At 36.6% G+C, this 19,728-nt stretch overlaps 1 protein-coding gene across 1 annotated transcript; it reads right to left on the bottom strand.

Annotated features, from left to right (window-relative positions):
- Positions 1–10,583: 10,583 nt before the first annotated feature.
- On the bottom strand, positions 10,584–13,009 carry LOC133294835 (annexin-like protein RJ4). The gene is made up of 6 exons (XM_061493590.1): positions 12,891–13,009; positions 12,483–12,628; positions 12,152–12,367; positions 11,382–11,594; positions 11,153–11,242; positions 10,584–11,009 (listed from the first exon to the last, which is right to left on the bottom strand). The coding sequence occupies exons 1-6, from the start codon at positions 12,961–12,963 to the stop codon at positions 10,806–10,808; spliced, it is 942 nt and encodes a 313-aa protein (XP_061349574.1). The 5' UTR covers positions 12,964–13,009; the 3' UTR covers positions 10,584–10,805.
- Positions 13,010–19,728: the final 6,719 nt, after the last annotated feature.

Here is a 19,728-nt window from a genome sequence, read left to right as displayed (position 1 = left end):
CATCAAGTGCTTTGATGACGTCAAGGACTTATGGAATGACCTAGAGGAAAGGTATGCAGTGCAAAACTTTCCAAGACAGTATCAACTGAAATCCAGTTTAGCCAATATCAAGCAACACGGAGATAACGTTGGTGATTATTACACCAAACTCAAGGCTGTATGGGACGATCTGGAAGGCAGCAAAACTCGCAAGTCTTGCGATTGTGGTGATAAGTGTGCCATTGCCAAAGCAATCGAGGAGGAGCAAGAGCATGATCGCGTTTATCAATTTTTGATGGGGCTAGATGAATCTACATTTGGCAATCTGAGATCCCATATCCTCAACACTTCTCCTCTTCCTAGTGTCAACAAAGTGTACGCAATTGTCACTCAAGAGGAGACCCATCGTAGTATTTCTCGCGTTCAAGATGAGAGGAGTCAGGTAGTGGGATACTCAGCCCAAACCGATTCCATGAAGCAGTCAGACACGTCCATGCAGCAGCGGATGGTTCCTAACAAACCACAAGACAGAATACCTTGCCCTCATTGTGGCAGGACCAATCACGACTTTTTCAAATGCTGGAACGTTCATGGTTTTCCACCAAACAGGAGTGCTGGTCGCGGACGAGGAAGGGGAGGACGTTCGACAGGACGTTATACGCATGCTCATGTGACGTTTGCAATGGATACCTCACACCCAGTTGATGCTAACTCTCTTCCTCCAGACGTCTCCCATTCTGCCTCTTCTCAAGTTGCTGCACACTCCGTTTTGACCCCAGAAATTGTGAACAAACTGTTAACATTGGTAGACCAGCCTCAGTCACATGAAAAATTATCTGGTAAGCGTATTCATTCTCAATGGCTCATTGATAGTGGGGCCTCACGTCATATGACAGGCACTTTGGCTTTATTAGCTGACATTACACCTATTCCCCCTCTATCTGTGACTCTACCAAATGGTTCTATTACTTATGCTTCAAAACAAGGCTCGATGGTGTTTAATACAAACTTCAGCTTGTCAAATGTTTTATATGTGCCTAACTTACGCTGCAATCTCATCTCTGTTTCCCAATTGCTTCACTCCAAGAGCAATAGCGTTACATTTATTGATAAAAAGTGCATTTTGCAGGACCAAGTGCTGAAGAGAGAGATTGGTTTGGGTGAACTTCATGAAGGAGTCTATGTGTTTCAGCCTTCATGTGCTTTAGCTTCGGCAGTTCAAGCAGGAGAGTCAATTGACTTGTGGCACAATAGGCTAGGCCATGCATCCTATGATATCTTATCTCTGGTTCCAGAATTTAAAGCTTTGCAAAATAAAGTAGTAGGTAAGGCATGTGAAGTTTGTCATCGTGCCAAGAAAACTAGATCAATGTTTCCTATAAGTTTTTCTCGCAGCAAAGAATGTTTTGATTTAATCCATTGTGACACTTGGAGTCCTTATCAAAATTCTTCTTCTTCTGGTGCACGTTATTTCTTAACTGTGGTGGATGACTATAGTAGGCATGTATGGGTTTTTATGTTGGCCGATAAAAGTGAAACTTATGATCGGATGTGCAAATTTCTTGCTATGGTTCTGAACCAATTTGGTAAAACTGTAAAAATAATAAGGTCTGATAATGGTACTGAGTTCAAATCTAATAACATGGTGAAACTCTTGCATGAAAAAGGTATTTTGCAACAAACAACTTGTGTTTATACGCCTGAACAGAATGGGAGAGTCGAAAGGAGGCATAGACACATCCTTAATGTATCACGTGCCTTACTGTTTCATGCAAATCTCCCTGTTGATTTTTGGGAGGAGAGTATTCTTGCTGCTGTTCATATAATTAATAAAACACCTACAAGAGTTCTCCAAGGCAGGTCACCACATGAAGAATTGCATGGAGTTAAACCAGATTATACATACTTGCGCACGTTCGGTTGTCTGTCATTTGCTAATACAAGACCGAAACCAACTGACAAGTTTGCTCCACGTTCGCGACGATGTGTTTTCATCGGATATGCAATAGGGCAGAAAGGTTGGAGATTGTTTGATATAGAAGCGCAACAAAGCTTTGTGTCCAGGGATGTAAAATTTTTTGAAAATATTTTTCCTTTTCGCGAAGCTCCAGTACAATCTGTTTCTGCACCAAATTCTCGTGTGCCTACAGAGCCAAATTACTTTGACGAAGGCCAAATTGTCCATGACGGTTCTGATGCATCAAATGACAGCCCAACGCCTAGTGGATCATGTGTTCCTCTGGACGATAGGGGGAGTGTTTCGCTGGAAGCAACACCAACTAACGAAGTTGCCGCTAGGGAGTCCTCCTTACTAGAAAGAAGTTCGAGTTCTAGTGATGCATCAACCCAACAGCAGTTGCTGGAAGCAAATCTGCGTCAAACAGTCACACGCCAGCACCGTACCAGGAAACAACCATCTTATTTGCAGGACTATGCATGTCAAGTAGCTGAAACACACACTCCTTCATCTCCCCCTACTCAAACCAATGTCACCTCTGGTACTCGGTATCCTATGTGCAATTATCTTAGCCTCACTAACTTTTCTAAGCAACATCAAGATTTTGTTGCAGCTATTGACACAGGTCATGAACCACGTACATTTCAAGATGCTATGAGAGACTCCCGATAGGTGGAAGCCATGAGGGCTGAAATCACAGCCTTAGAAGACAACCATACATGGTGCCTCATGGATTTACCTCCAGGGAAGCGTGCTCTTCCAAGCAAGTGGGTGTTTAAAATAAAATATCGTTCTGATGGAACGGTGGAACGGTATAACGCAAGATTGGTGATTGCAGGTAATTATCAGATTGCCGGAGAAGATTACAGTGAGACTTATGCACCAGTGGCAAAGATGGTGAGTGTACGTACATTGCTTGCAGTGGCTGCAGCAAGAAACTGGGAGTTGCACCAGCTTGATGTTCATAACGCATTCTTGAATGGAGAAATAAGTGAGGAAGTTTACATGAGATTACCCCCTGGATTCAGTACTGGGTCTAAGCATAAAGTATGTCGTCTTACAAAGTCATTGTATGGTTTGCGCCAATCACCCCGAAACTGGTTTTCCAAACTCAGCAGTTTGTTGACGGCATATGGATTTGTTCAGTCAAAAGCTGATTACACGCTCTTTACTATGCAAAAAGGGGAGGTGTCTCTTGCACTTTTAGTTTATGTCGACGACATCATCTTAGCAGGTAATAATTCACATGCTTGTCTTGCAGTCAAGGAGTATCTGAATCAGTGTTTTAAAATAAAAGACCTGGGTAGTCTGAAATATTTTTTGGGTATTGAAATTGCCCGCAGCAAGAAAGGAATATTTTTATATCAGCGTAAGTATGCCCTGGATATTCTTTCTGATTCCGGGCTCAGTGGATGTAAACCAGCGATTTCCCCCATAGAACAAAATCATCGTCTTGCCTTGGATGACGGACCAGTATATGAGAACCCTGAACGGTATAGAAGACTCATTGGTAAGTTGATTTACCTCACTATCACAAGACCCGACCTGAGCTATGTTGTTCATATCCTTTCTCAATTCATGCATTCACCGCGCCTAGCTCATTATGAGGCTGTTCTCCGGGTTCTTCGATATGTAAAGAGAGATCCTGGTCAAGGACTTCTCCTCAAATCGGATTGTGACCTAAAAATTCATGCCTATTGTGATTCGGATTGGGCTTCATGTCCTCTTACCAGACGATCTCTCATTGGTTTCTTTATTATGTTGGGTTCTTCACCCGTATCCTGGAAGACCAAGAAACAAGTAACGGTGTCTCGCTCTTCTGCAGAAGAAGAGTATAGATCAATGGCTGCAGCTACAGCAGAGATTGTGTGGCTCAAGTCGTTTGTCACCTCTCTTGGGGTCACTCACTCAAGTCCTATGGAATTGTTTTGTGATAACCAAGCTGCTTTACACATTGCAGCGAATCCGGTGTTTCACAAGCGTACCAAGCATATTGAGTTAGATTGCCACTTTGTACGTGAACATATTCTAGCCAAGCATATTACAACAGCTCATGTGCCTTCTCGTTCCCAACTTGCTGATTTGTTTACTAAAGCCTTGGGACAACGCAAGCTTCTTAGTTTTCTTCCCAAGTTGGGCATTTCATCCTTACATACTCCAACTTGAGGGGGAGTGTTGGAGATTATATATAACAATATATTGTTTGAATTCTTTGTAACGTATATTGTTTGAATTCCTTGTAACCGTAGGTTTGAATTCTTTGTAACGTATATTGTTTGAATTCTTTGTAATCGTAGGACTGTTTAGATAGAGTATTTATTTGTTTTAGTCTGTTACGTTGTTAGCTGTTAGCAAATCGCTGATCTTGTGCTAACCATTTATTGTATGTTCTCCTATTTGAAGGCTACCAATGAATGAGATAAACACACAGTTGAAATATCAAGTTTATCTTCCTTCCACTTCTTCTGGATCTCCCACTATGAGTAATAACTTGGTTTTACATTTATGACGAGATGACCATTTCTCATCACAACTATAGCAAAGCTCAAGTTCTTTCTTCTTCTGCATTTCCTCATTCTTGAGCTTCTTTATCGAATTACTTGTTGCAGGTGTTGTAAACTATTTCAGAGATGTTGATGCTACTATGGTGGAGCTAGGTAATTGCTGATATAATGGATAACAATAATAGGTTTCTGCAGCGTACGCTTTTAAGGTTGTGATGAAAAAGAAGAACATAGTTCCTTGAGATGTTCCTCATAAGCAATTTTTAATTGCATTGTTTGATGAAGAGAATTCGAGTTATGGAATTAGATTGCTCGCCGAAGATCAAGTTGTCATCCAGAAATGAAAAAGCTATCTAACACCTCATTAGAAAACTCGGTGACTTGATTAATGAGTGATTGATCATATTGGGGGATATAGTCATTGAAAGACCCAATATGAAAATTTTGGATAGAACACTCCTCAAATCCATATGCCCTTCTTCCCCAAAACATTGGCGCACTGCTTTCTTGAATTTGTTCCAAGTACAAATAGGACCCCCTTTTGTAAATCCATTGAAACCAATGGGTTGCTGGTCCTTCCATTTTCAAAGTAACGAGTTGCAACTTATACTCCTTTACAACTTGTTGGAGATTGAAGAACATTTATGTCTTGAAAATCCATGCTCTAGGATATGATCCATTGAAAGATGGAAATTCTAAACACAAGCACTTCAGCAAAGAATGAGGATCATTCGCATCTGCAGGAGCATTTTGAAGAAATGAGGGTTCTGGGTCAGTGGTTGAATATGAATCTCAAAATCGAAGGGTCACAAGAACAATTTTCTAACCGCAAAAACAACTTGATGAATCTACTGTATTTAAGTAGTCAACGACGTTATTTGTAACTGATTCTCCTCCCATCACTGTTCCATGCACTGTTGGAAAGATCCTAACTCTTTAGCTAGATCTTGTACCTCCATCATGAACAAGAAGAAGGTTCCTGATGAAAACACGAACGATAGAGCCTTGTGGCTCTGAGAAACAAGAAAGAAACTAAAAATTGATTTTGTTATTAAAAGTTACAACAACCCTCTTTTATACACTTTGAAATAGCTTCCACATCACTTAACTAACCTAACAAACCAGTATACTTTCTATCTTACCATTCGTGTACTTTACACATCATTCCTACAATTACGCTTTACAGTACCACTTTACACCACTACCAAACTTACTACTAACTACTAAACATAGTCTATTGATTAGGGGAGTAAATGGGCTATGCCGGCCCACAGGGGCCTACGAACTAGCTTATAATTTATATTAGGTCAGGCTTGACCTATTAGAAATAGTCAAATAGAACAGATCAAAGCTTTTAAAAAAACTATTTAGAAAGCAGCCATAAGCTTTTTTGTACATGTTAGGTCTACAAGCCTACAGACGGCCTATATTATATTATTTATTTTAAATAAAAAATAAAATCATTATTTTAATAATTTTGAATAATAAAGTAATATTATTTTAGTTATTTTTTTAATTATTGAATGTTTAATAGGCTTAAACAGTTTAACAGTCTTAGACCATTGCTTTTATTTTTTAAATATAGGTCAGACCAAACTTGTAATTTGGGTCTACACAAGGCTAATAGGTCAGATTAGGCGTAAAGTCTTTTACACCGTCCTAGCCTATTTAAGGTAAAACCTAGCCCAACCTAGTCTATTTACATCGCTGCTACTACCTAGGTTGGGCCGTAGAGGTGGCAAAGTGAGTTGGCTCGCCCCGACCCCCCAAAACTGGGACGGGGCGGGTTTATCCCATCTCTTGAATGTAGGTTAAAAATATTAACCTGCCCCATTTTATGGTGGGTCAAACCGTTTAAAAAAAATAATTAAAATTTAAAAATAAATTACATTTTATGAATATTATAATATTATTTGATTTCAGTTTACACCCCCTTAGTTTTTTTTCTAATCTTAAGCCTAAGAGTGTGATAATATTCACACAAACATTCTATATGAACTCATTTTTGCCTCCATATATGAATAACTTTTGTGATAAATACAATTTTTCTTCTTTATATTTTTTATGAGAGTACTAAGATAAAAAAATTTAGATATCACAAAAGCTTAATAACAAATAAAATACTACTTAACCAAAAATAAAAAACTGACCTGGCGGGCCAACCCGTCCCATGGCGGGTTGAACCCGTTTTAACCACCCTTATGCGAGGCGAGTTAAAAATCTCAACCCAACCCGTCATTTTTGACGGGTTTAACAGACCAATCCGACGAGTTGGACCCGTTTTCCACCTGTAGGCCTTTGCTCGTGTCGTTCTCGTTGACCTCTTAAGCATAACATAATGATAGTGTAACAAAATATTCACCTTGGAAAAAAAATTATACACCTATATATGATAGGGCATCGATATCAAAGTTTCCAATCTCCAATTATACATAGTTATAGCGTAGGCATTTTGTTTGTTTGTTTTTTTTTTTTTTTAATAAAATGGCCGGAATAATACAAATCTAAATAGTAGGATATACATATATGAATAAACAGAGGTTGCTCTTTGAATTTTTTAGAAGAGTTTCTATGTTACAAGAAATCCTTCAGCACAGGCTATGTTTTAGTCAAATACCAATCCTTGTGCCATATGATTGAATTTGTTTGATTTGGTTCTTCATTTTGAAGTGTTGCAATGCTGTTTTCTTGTTTGATTGATTTGTAATGTATTGACACCTTCCTTGTTTGGCTTATTACAGTATTTCTTTTGTGCTGGCAGATTTACAAAGTACAAAAACATTTACCTAATTTTGAGAGGGTGAAGTAATTCTTGTTCTGTCCCGTCTCTTGAATGTGGGTTAAAAATATCAACCCATCTCGTTTTATGGCTGGTCAAACAGTTTAAAAAATAAAAAATAATTAAAATTTAAAAATAAATTACATTTTATGAATCTTATAATATTAATTGATTTCAGTCTACACTCCCCTTAATTTTTTTTTCTAATCTCAAGCCTAAAAGTGTGATAATATTCACACAAACATTCTTTAAGAACTCATTTTTGCCTCCATATATGAATAACTTTTGTGATAAATAAAGTTTTTCTTCTTTATATTTTCTATGGAAGTACTAAGTTAAAAAAATTTAGATATCACAAAAGCTTAATGACAAATAAAATACTACTTAACCAAAAATTAAAAAACTAACCTGGCAGGCCAACCCGCCCCATGGCGGGTTGTACCTATTTTAACCACACTTATGCGGAACGGTTTTGTTCTTCCTGAGGCAGATATGTCCGACCGATGGTCGGGTATTTGATGTTGAATCTAGGGCTTTCTCTCTAGATACCTATAATCTAGGTATCTTGGGGACAACTGATCACTACACACTATATGATGGCTTTAGCCAGAAGGGGTATGTGTGTGCACTGTCGTGTCTTAATGAAATAGGGTTAGAGAGATCAGTCATACCTGTGGTCCTTAGTCCCTATTTATAGAGATTATCTCTGGGCTGATTCGGGTTGGGCTTCTCGCTATCGTGGGCCTTCCTCTGGTCCATAACAGTTGCTCCCCAGCCCGGTAGATTGAGTCTTCAGGTTGCCGGGATGCCCAAGTCGAGCTGATTGTTATGCTTTTACTCGGACATCGGTCACATGGCTGCTTTATTACTTCGGCCTCCCTACTTGGCCTCGAGAGGGGAAGCTTTCCCTGGTTTCATCCGGGTTTACTTGCTGGGTGCTGGTGATCCGTAGGTCATTCATGACCCGCGTTATAGCACGTTCTGGGTTCGGGTTCACGGCTCGACCTATACGAGCTTCCAGCTCTCGCATTTTTCTAGCACCTGCCTCCCTTTCAAGCCCATGCCTTCGCTCCATTTCCTCCATCCTCCGAAGTACCGCCGCAACAGCCATATCTGTTACTCGAGAGTCACCAACTGCCCCAATTGGTCCCTGCTCATCCTCTACCCTTTGTTCCTCCATTGGTTGCAGACCTTGTACATACGGGGCGTCCTGATCTATGGCCGAGGTCGATGCCGAATCGGAGTGCACATCGCTAACGTGCACTGCATCTGGATCTATCTGCCGATGATCCAAAGGATTCTCCCTAATTGGAGAGATGGACTGGATCCTGGAATTCGATCTTGATGGTTGTCGCAATCCGCTTCTTGTGTTTCTCGCCATTACGGCTTTCGATCATGTAGTAGTGGAAAAAAGTTCCCACAGACGGCGCCAATGTTCTTCCTGAGGCAGATATGTCCGACCGATGGTCGGGTATTTGATGTTGGATCTAGGACTTTCTCTCTAGATACCTATGAACTAGGTATCTTGGGGACAACTGATCACTACACACTATATGATGGCTTTAGCCAGAAGGGGTGTGTGTGTGCACTGTCGTGTCTTAATGAAATAGGGTTAGAGAGATCAGTCATACCTGTGGTCCTTAGTCCCTATTTATAGAGATTACCTCTGGGCTGATTCGGGTTGGGCTTTTCGCTATCGTGGGCCTTCCTCTGGTCCGTAACAGGTTTGAAAATCTCAACCAAACCCGTCATTTTTGATGGGTTAAAGAGACCAATCCGATGGGTTAGACCCGTTTTTTCACCTGTAGGCCTTTGCTCGTGCCGTTCTCGTTGATCTCTTAAGCATAACATAATGATAGTGTAAAAAAATATTCCCCTTGGAAAAAAAATTATACACCTATATATGATAGGGCATCGATATCAAAGTTTACAATCTCCAATCAATTATACATAGCTATAGCATAGGTTTTTTTTTGTTTTTTTTTTATTTTTTTTTATTTTATAAAATGGCCGGAATAATACAAATCTAAATAGTAGGATATACATATAGAAATAAACAGAGGCTGCTCTTTGAATTTTTTAGAAGAGTTTCTATGTTACAAGAAATCTTTCAGCACAGGCTGTGTTTTAGTCAAATACCAATCCTTGTACCATATGATTGAATTTGTTTGATTTGGTTCTTCATTTTGAAGTGTTGCAATGCTGTTTTCTTGTTTGATTGATTTGTTTTGTATTGACACCTTCCTTGTTTGGCTTATTACAGTATTTCTTTTGTGCTGGCAGATTTACAAAGTACAAAATCATTGTACCTAATTTTGAGAGGGTGAAGTAATTCTTGTTCGAACAGTTTGTATGATCAGCAAATAAAGAAGTGATAGTGCTTACCCCAATTATTGGACTCACCAAGAGTCTCACATGGAGTGATTGTGCTTACCCCACGAAATTTTAGTAAACCAGATGTAATACATTCCAGGAGAATGAAAAGAATAAGGACCCGTTTGGATGAGTTTTTTTTTTCCTTCTATAAAAGCTGTTTTTTTTTCTTAAAAAAAAAAGCACTTCACATTTTTAATTTGTTTGGATATCTGCTTTTAAAAAAAATAAAAAGTTATCAAAAAAGTCAAAAATCTATTTTTTTCAGAAGCTAAAAATTTTAACTTCTAGAAAAAGTAAAAATCAAAAGTCAAATATCTTTTTTCAAAAACTAAATATTTTTATAAAAATATAAATAACTTTAACTTTTGTAAAAACACTTCTAAAATAAGGAAGAAATAAAAGTTACTTTTTTGATAACGCCCGACAAACGACCTCTAAATGACTTTGTGGCAGAACTTTGGAGGCTTAGTCTGAGATTACTTAGTTAAGATAAAGATTCAAATCTTTAGTATCTGATGAATTGGATGCTTTGTTTGTTACCCAAATGCTCTCTGCTCAAACTAATATTAATCACATTCAAGTGTACATGTTCATCTTTAAATGCAGGGAGATTATATATCACAACAATGGGACGATGCAAGTCCTCCTATGTGTTTAACAGTTTAAGGAACCTAATGGAGTTGTGGATCATTGGTCGTTTGCACCCACGCAAAATCGTAAGCATGTGTTTTTAGTCATTGATATGGGAGAGAATAATTAAATTAGAGGCACAAAATAAGGTTTGAGATTTTTTGTAGCTATAAGGTCACGGTACACAAACACTTGAGCACATTGCACCATTGATTCATGGATCTCCTTTGGTGGTAAAAGACCTGAGTTTAACTTTCCACTCCCCATATTCTTAGCTGAAAAATTCAACTATTATGTACTCATAGCAAGATGGAAAAAAACGTAATGTACCATTGATAATGGTTCAAACTTCAAATAAAGGATTCAAGTTCAAAATGAACCATCAATAACAGCCACCAAAAAGCTATCATAGTAACTATAAGATAAACTTCAAGTTGTCATACAGCAAACATAACAAAGGATAAAGCAAGGAAAACTCAAAACAGACTCAACAAGGAAAACCAACTGGGATAATACCATCAGACACCAATATAAATTGATGTTCTGAACTCAAAATCACAAATGCCATCAGAGAAGAATTTTAATCTTCTTTGCCCAACAGAGTGAGAAGGAACTTCTTGTAGTCCCCTGAGGTTTCCTTGGCAATAGCATGCTCAAGAAGAACACTGTTTCTCTTGTAATAAACATCAGCGATGACCTTCAGGTCCCTCTCAGCCCTACTCACAATCACACGGGTGAGTGCATCCTCATCAGTTCCAAGCTTTTTGATTCCATCACGCAGCACCTATAAAATAGGAAATTCTTATTAGGAGCAGACAATAAGGTGAAATTTATGAAAAAGATTGGACTAGTCTCTTAGTGCAACCCAAATTTCAATGGTTAGTGAGATTGTTGTATAGTACTAGAAGAAAAAAATGAGAGTTCAACCTTTTCATAGTACTTAATATGGTCATTGAAGCAACGAATGGCTGTGTACAATGCCTTCTGAAAGTCATCAGATCCTTCATCCAACAGTTTCTGAAGGCATAAAAGGGATCAAAATATCAAATTATAAATAAAACATCTGAACTTTTTTTTTCATCTTTTTATTTGTTTTGAATGGCATTACTTTAGTGACATGGGAAAAGGAAATTAAAGGTATCTCTTCATTTTATACCTTAGTAATGGAAGTACCATGGATCTCTCTGTAGCGATTGAAAGTTGCAATAAGTTGAGTCTTGCTCCTTGTAGTCAAGATCCTGATGGACTCTTCAATGCTGCCTTTCTTCTCTTTCACAGCCTCATGAAGAATTTCAGCTTCAGTTTGTGCCAATTTTGCATTGATCTCATCACCAACATACCTGAATGAGGTCACTAGCCCCACCAAAAGCTGCTCAAAATCAACCACATTGACTCAGATCACAAGTACCATAAAATTCCATATTCTTCTTGTAATTCAGAAACCTCACATTAGATTAAATATTTAATCCCATATGTCGAATTGAAAATTCCAAAACACTATACAATGAAATATGTTATTAAGGTGAATGAAAATCTTATATGGAAGACGCGAAAGTGATGGTAAAACTGTTCTTCTGTGACCAAAAGGTCAGTTTCAAATTCGAGAAACTGTTTCTTTGCAATTATAAATAGGTAAGGCTCTCTGCATAGATTACCTCACCCCACCCATGCTACTCGGGGTTTAACGAGGAATAATTTTTGGATCCTCTACATTGACATGAGGTCATACATTGACATGAGGTCATACGAGATCCAAATACAAATCAAAGGTAATGGAGGGTTGCAATTAGATAAAGGGAGTAATTTTTGAATCCTCTACATTGACATGAGGTTCAATTCCCTTCATCTAATCATACTATTTAGCATTCTTTCTTAAATTTAAATGGAAAAGAAATATTGCAGAAAGTTAATGGAAAAGGACTTTACCTGGCGGATAGGGCCAGAGGTATGAGATGCCACATCTTCTTCCAAGGAGCGCTTGTAGCGATTGAGATAAGCACGCCTCACAGCAAAGAGCTCCTCAGGGGAGAGGACACAGGAAATTTCAACAATGACATGGTAGTTTTTACCACTCTTGATGGCAACATTGGCCAAAACAGCATCACGATCTGCAGGTTCCAGATTCCAGCGGTACACAGCTTTCTGTTGAAGTACAATTTCCACAGTTCAAAAACTCATTAGTACATATGAATTTCAAAAGCACATAGAACATTGACAAGATCATTTTTTTTGTGCTTAATCATGATATTAATGGTACCTCAAAGTCTCCTTTGAGCTCAGATTCCATGCGTTTGACAAGATCCTCCTGGTAAATTTCTTCATAAGCTCTTCTGATTTGCTGCCTCTGATGAACATTTCTATGACCCAGTATTACTATGACAGTGTTCTCATCAGTCCCCCATCCTACAAAGTTGAAAATCAAGTGAATCAGCATGATCTAACCCATTCTAAACACCCATTTTAAAGATACATAGGAGTATCAGATTCATCAACCATTCTAACTGATTGCCCTGATGGACCAAAAAAAAAAAAAAGTACTCGACTTTACACTGAAATGAAAGTACTAATCAAGATTGCAAAATTTTCAAAGCTTTTCATCATAGAGGGAATCCATTAGACCAATGAATAAACATGATTCAAAAAACAAATAAGGGGTTGATCACACCTTCGAAAGCCTTTCGGAGAGCTTCAGCATCTTCATGGGGAGAGTGGTTACTGGGAGAAATAAGTGTAGCCATAGTTGAATGTGTATTCTCTAGAGTGCTAACAATGATGATGTTATGAAGAAACGTATCTTCACAGGTCTTCTATTTATAATACTATGTATACAATAGCGTGTGCTTTGTACAGTTATGTTGTAACTCTTCTATTGGGAAGTGCTACAAAGATGAATAATTTAAATCCCCCAATTCATGCCTTGTAATCCGATAAGGCTTATAGCTTTATTTAGACAATAATTTATTACATTAATTTTCTGTCCTTTTCCTATTGTTACAATGCATTCAAATTCTAACCCAATTTTGGCATTACTTTAGTGACAGACCAACATGTAAACAAATGCAAATAGTTTATTTAGATTGGTGAAATTTTATTGCTACCCAACTCAGCACAAATCAAGGCCACTTGGACGGTTAAAATTAGCCATTTAAAGGTCTTAAAGGGCATGATTTGATTCTAAATATAAAGCATGATGATACGGTGTATCTATAATTTTCTGAATTGTAACATCTAGAGTATGATTTGCACAAATAACAATTGCAGATCAAAATCTATCATCATAAGGATGTGTCTATAATGCAAATAACACTAAAAATAAAAAATATAAATCACTTACCATAAAATTTCGACTTGGGATCAAAAGAAATATATAATAATTATAAAAATTATCAGCATACATGGAAGACTTTCAGTAAAAATTATGTTATGTAAAAGTATGGAGTACCAGCCACATGTTAGGTACATTAACAATGTCAGAGTTTGTTCAACTAATCCCTTTATCGAATTTTCTGGAAGCTGTGTACCATATATGTAAAAATTCAAAATAAATAGATAAAATTCAAGCTCTATAAATTAAGTTGCAATAAGGGTTTTTTTAGGCCTAATCCACAAGTGGAATCCGTTAACATTTCTCTACGTCTTACACCTATAAAACTTAGAGACAATTTTACTTTTAACTTATACATTAATAAAAAAGCTGCTAAAAAAATTATATAGTAACAAAAGTGGAATGATGACATAAAGAAATATTATAATAAAATTATTTTCAAGCATGTAGACAAAAAAATAATAATTACAAGTTTGAACTTAATCAGAAAAGGAGGAAATGAATTATTGAATGCTGGGGGTGAAATGCAAGTTACAGCCACAATTCAAACGTTATAAAAATAAAGTAAGAACATAAAATAATTAAAACTATATTAGAAAACTGAAGAAAAATATGAACGATTAATTATACCTTGGAAGGACTTGTGTAGAACCTCAGCATCTTCAACAGGAGAATTTCGTTCTAGAACAACTAGAGTAGCCAATTTTGATCACCAGAGCTCTTTCTTTCTCTTTCTGTTGTGGTTAAAAATGTGATGATGGATTATGGTAAATCAATAGTGGTGACGATTTATAGGTACATTAATCCTTCGGAATTAACGCCTACACACGACTATATCATGTTTGGACTTCGGACGTTACTTTTGATTCTTATATTATTTATTATATACGTTACTGAATTAGCTTCCTTTCGGGTTCGAAATCACTTATTGGTAGGAGGTTTGTTGTGAGATTGATGGGTAAATGAGAGTGAGTATTTAATTACTCTATGTTTGGTAGAAGTTTAAGAAAAAAAAAGCTAGGCAACCATCTTCCCCATTCATTCAGATTGATGCAAAAGTTACTGTTTGAAAAAACCACATTCGAGGTGGTATTTGAAGATAACAAGGCAACTGAAAAAAAATGTGCACAATGGTGAGACAGAAATGCCCCGCTGGGATCGTGTTGATCTCAATATCATTGACAGCTTTATCATGCTTCCTAGTGATTGAAATGTTTTTTAAAAGTAGGGATATTTTTGTAATTACAACTTATTTCCCATCTATATTTCACCTCAAACCAAACATAAACTTTATAAAATTTATCTAATTTTTCTAGTAAATTTTTTTTTCAACCAAACAATTTTTTTTACATTTTCCTACCAAACTCACTTTCCAACAATTTTCCTATCAATTACATTTTTCTAGTATTCAAAAATTTTCTCCTCAACCAAACGCTCACCCGAGATACAAAAACTCACACCGGTTTTAATAGGTGAAGCTTCGTTGATTGAAAAAACAATGTGTGAAAACATGTATACCATGAGGTACTTTTGTCCCTTTCTTCGTGCATGGTGGACAAATGGCAACATGCTCGAGGATTCTCAAAACTTGTATGATGATTTCGTGTATGAATTAAAGTACATAAATTACATGTGAATTGGGGTTTCTTCTAGATTAATAAATAAAATGCTTATGCGAAATTCATAGTGAAAGAAGTAGGGGAGATAGTTTCATTTTCATCCATACTCAAACTCAAACTCAATGAAATAATAATGGAAGAACATTGCAGTGTCCATAAAAATAAGGGGAAAAAATGTTTGTTATAAATAACACACTTTTGTGTCTTTTTAAACGATAGGATGAGTTTTTCAAAAAAAAAAAAACAGATGTTTTTGTATATATTTATTGACCTCTTACATTCTTAGGCTCTGTTTGACTTCGATTACGTAGAACAGTTTTTTAATTTTAAAAATTAAAAAAATTTGTTTGATATAATTTTTTTGTATTTACTGTTTTAAAGACAAAGTCTGTTTTTAGTTTTTAAAACAAAAAATGGAGAATAACAGTTTTTTAGGTTTTAGTTTTTAAACTCTTACCTGTTTTTGTTTTCTTTTCCTATTTTTACTCTTAAAAGTGACAGAACACGGAGAACAACATTTTATCAATGACGTTCCGGTAATTATAATCAAACAGATTTATTTTCTACTCTTTTCTACAAAACAGCTTTTATAAGTTGTTTTATAAAATAGTATTGAAAGTAAAAACACATCCTTAATTTCTCCTCTACAAAATTATGAGAAAAGAAAAAGAGATTACTGTGGAGCATTTAGAAGGGGAAGGTAAAATATCAATAAATTAAATATGCACAAAACATAGTCTTTTTATTTAAAATGACATAAAATTATATCCTTTAAAATGATAAATATTTTTTCTAAAAATTATACACGGAGGGTTACATAATAATTCCTCATTTTTTCTCTTTGCATTTTCCTAAACTGGACAAGGGTAGAGTAATTTTAAGCTATATCAACTATATCAAATATGTTATATCTCAATTTAAAATCTTAAGCAATCATAATATGTGTTATGTAACTTCATCACACTTAAATATATATCCCAACACGTCTTATCTCTTAGGGCCTATTTGGAGCACCTGATAAAGAAGATAGGATATGATAACTTATCATATCCTATTTTCATCTCTTGTTTAGTGGGTCAATAAGATATGATTAGTTTATCCTATTGTCTCCTTTTATCCTATCAAATACATGATTTCTTATCCTATGGGGGAGCTGGGTTAGGATTCAACAGGATAGGATACCAATATTAGATACTCAATATATCCTCACGCTACCCAATATATTTGTATTTATTGCATTATCTTTTGTTTTTTCTTTCTCCTTTCTCCTTCTACATAATCTTATCAGATTGCTAATCATGTGCTCATCAAACACAGGACAGATTATAGACTTATCAGCCTCATATCATATCCTATCCTTATTAGTCCCATATCATATCCTACCCTCTCCACCAAACCACCTTAACGTACATAAATTCGACTTTCATGGCTAGTAATGCCTTGTCGTACATGATGCAGTAATTAACAATACAAGTCCTTGTTAACGTCAGTCGCAAACGCTGAAATCAAGTAACCTGTTTCATTGCTTGCAAAAACAATGTGTGAAAACAAGTATATCATTGGTATGAGGTACTTTTGTCCCTTTCTTCGTGCATGAAGGACAAATGGCAACATGCTCGAGGATTCTCAACACTTGGATAAAGATTTTGTGCATGAAAGTGCATAAATTCCTTGTGAATTGGGCTTTCTTCTAAATTAAGGACTCATTTAGAGGATCAACTATAATGCTATTATATATCTTGCTCTTATATGTTTTGCTTATGAGAAATTTATAGTGAAAGAAGTAAATAGTTTAATTTTCATCCATACTCATTCAGACTCAATGAAATGAAAATAGAAGAACATTACAGTGTCCATAAAAATAAACACGCGCGGAGAGATTTGGAGGGTTACATAATAATTCCTCATTTTCCTAAACAAGATATGGAAAAGTTTACTCAAAACATTTTTCTTTCCTCTTTTTGTTATGTATTTTTCTCCATTAACAAACACATCTTAAATTCGATTTTCATTGCAAGTAATCCCTTATCGTAAATGATTTAGTAATTAACAATATAACTCCTTGTTAACGTCTGTCAGACACTGAAATCAAGCAATCTTTTTCTTTATTCCTTACTATAAAAAATATAAATGTACACAAAAAAGTAATTTTTAACTGAATAAAATATAAGTCCAAAATAAATCAACAATTATTTATTTAAGATATTTGTGCAATAAAATATTTTTATATAAAATAATAGTTAAACCTGAATGTAATGCAAGTTTATTATATTATTAATGGGAAAAATATTTCTATAATTACTGCAGATAAGTTATCATTTACTCTCAAAACGATGTCGTTTTGCGATTGAAATATTAAAAAATTATAATTATAAAGACTATAATAATTCTGAAATAAATTAGAATTATAAAAACACCATGATTTTCACTTCAAAACGACGTCATATTAGACTTACTGCAGATAACTTATCTACAGTAACCGCAGAAAAACGAACCATTATTAATTAGGGGTAGGAAAGTTATTATCAATATTCAATACATCGATACACATCATTATTCTCGGTTTTTAAATTTCTTTTGATAGATCCGATACACTTTATAGTTACGTGTCAAGAAACGAGACAATCTGATCATGATATTTTTTTATGTTTTTGAAACTTATGCAGCATATGCATGTTTAGTATTTTAAGGAAGGAATAAAAGATAAAAGAAAATCTTTACTTTAAAGAAAGATGAAAATAAATTTAAACAATTAAGAAAGATAAGAATGAATCTTATTAACTTAACAAAAGTATACCCAGGCATGTTGAATAATTTGAGAAAGGATATACAAGGAAAAAATTGTTGGGAAAACTCGGTTCCCTCAAGCTCGGCTCATGGACCTTTGTGCGGAAGTCAATCAACAAGATCCTGATCTCGGATCTCGGCAATACCTTAGCCTGAACTTCACCAGGTCAGGCAGCGCAGCGGAAAAATCAAAACGTAAATACAGGAGAGAGATAGAAGAAGAACACAACCAGATTTAACGTGGGAAAACCTTCTTGAATTAAGAAGTAAAAACCCACGGGACCTAGTCCAGATCAAAAATCCACTATGAAAATAATGGTTACAAAGAATCAAATACACCAATGTGGTGGTTAACTCAACCTCTCCAACAATGGTAATAATCAAACTACCCTAGAGATGTTTCACTCAAACTCTCTCTAGAGATCTCTCAAATGCAGAGCATAAAGCTTTGCTCAAACAATCAAATAATTTTTCTCTCAAATTTGTTCTCTCAAATCTGACCTAGCCTCCACCCACAACTAATGAGTATTTATAGAGGAGGTGGAAATTAGGGTTAGGGTTTTTATGAAACCCCTCAAATGGGCTTGGGCTTAGCATTGAAGGAGGAAGCCCAACAAATCTCCCCCTCCGACTTCAATGCGTCGGCTTCAGCATCAACCCGGCTCCTTCACAGCAGTCTTCAAATTTTCTTGCTGGAACCGGCTTTGTCATCATGTCGGACCAATTTTGGTCAGTGTGCACCTTGACGAGTTCGAGCTCACCACCTTCCACCACATCCCGGATCCAGTGATACCTCACATCAATATGCTTAGTGCGAGAGTGATAGGTTGAATTCTTCGCAAGATGGATTGCGCTTTGATTGTCACAACCCTGCTCGTACTTGTCTTGGTCATGGCCAAGTTCCATGAGGAACTTCTTCATCCACAGCATCTCTTTGCTTGCCTCAGTAGCGGCAATGTACTCAGCCTCAGTTGTCGATAGTGCAACACATTTCTGAAGTCTTGATTGCCAAGAGACAGCTTCTTCGACAAATCTCATCAAATATCATGTAGTCGACTTCCTCGAGTCGGTGTCTCCCCCTAAATCAGAATCCGAGTAGCCTTGCAACTCGGCTTTTCCTTCTCCAAAACGGAGACATAAGTCGGTTGTACCTCGGAGGTACTTGAGGATCCACTTCACTGCTTCCCAGTGCTCTTTGCCGGGGTTTGACAAATACCGGCTTACCATTCCTACAGCATACGCCAAGTCGGGTCTAGTGCAAACCATTGCATACATCAAGCTTCCGACGGCGGATTGGTAAGGGACCTTCATCATCTCATCTTTGTCTTCATCAGATCTCGGACATTGCTTTTGGTTCAGCTTTATGTGTCCGGCTAGGGGGGTGCTCACTGTTTTGGCTTTGTCCATCCTGAATCTCTTCAAAATCTTCTCAATATATTTCTCTTGACTCAGCCACAGTAGCTTCTTCTGTCTATCTCAGATAATCTTGATTCTGAGTATCTGCTTTGCAGGGCCGAGGTCCTTCATTGCGAAGGACGAGCTCAACGCCTTTTTCAGGGCGACTATCCTCGATTTGTCTTTCCCTACAATAAGCATGTCGTCAACATATAACAACAATATCAAAAAATCTCCGGCCTCATACCTCTTCACAAATACGCAGTGGTCGGCATCTGTCTTTTCAAACTTATGATCAGTCATGAATGATTCAAACTTCTTGTACCACTGCCGAGGTGCTTGCTTCAAGCCATAGAGGCTCTTCTTCAACCGACATA

This window comes from Gastrolobium bilobum, unplaced genomic scaffold (assembly GCF_033153095.1).
Source record: "Gastrolobium bilobum isolate Gb01-03AN ecotype WA unplaced genomic scaffold, APGP_CSIRO_Gbil_v1 utg2160, whole genome shotgun sequence".
In the NCBI taxonomy this organism is placed as follows: domain Eukaryota; kingdom Viridiplantae; phylum Streptophyta; class Magnoliopsida; order Fabales; family Fabaceae; genus Gastrolobium; species Gastrolobium bilobum.
This window is presented reverse-complemented; position numbering and strand designations above follow the sequence as displayed.

Excerpts from the sequence above, each read along its gene's own strand:
- LOC133294835 (XM_061493590.1), bottom strand. The coding sequence starts at position 12,963 with ATGGCTACACTTATTTCTCCCAGTAACCACTCTCCCCATGAAGATGCT. Across the intron at positions 11,595-12,151 it reads CCTCTGGCCCTATCCGCCAG|CTTTTGGTGGGGCTAGTGAC; the intron begins GTAAAGTCCTTT and ends GATTTTGAGCAG. Across the intron at positions 11,243-11,381 it reads ATGGTACTTCCATTACTAAG|AAACTGTTGGATGAAGGATC; the intron begins GTATAAAATGAA and ends TTATGCCTTCAG.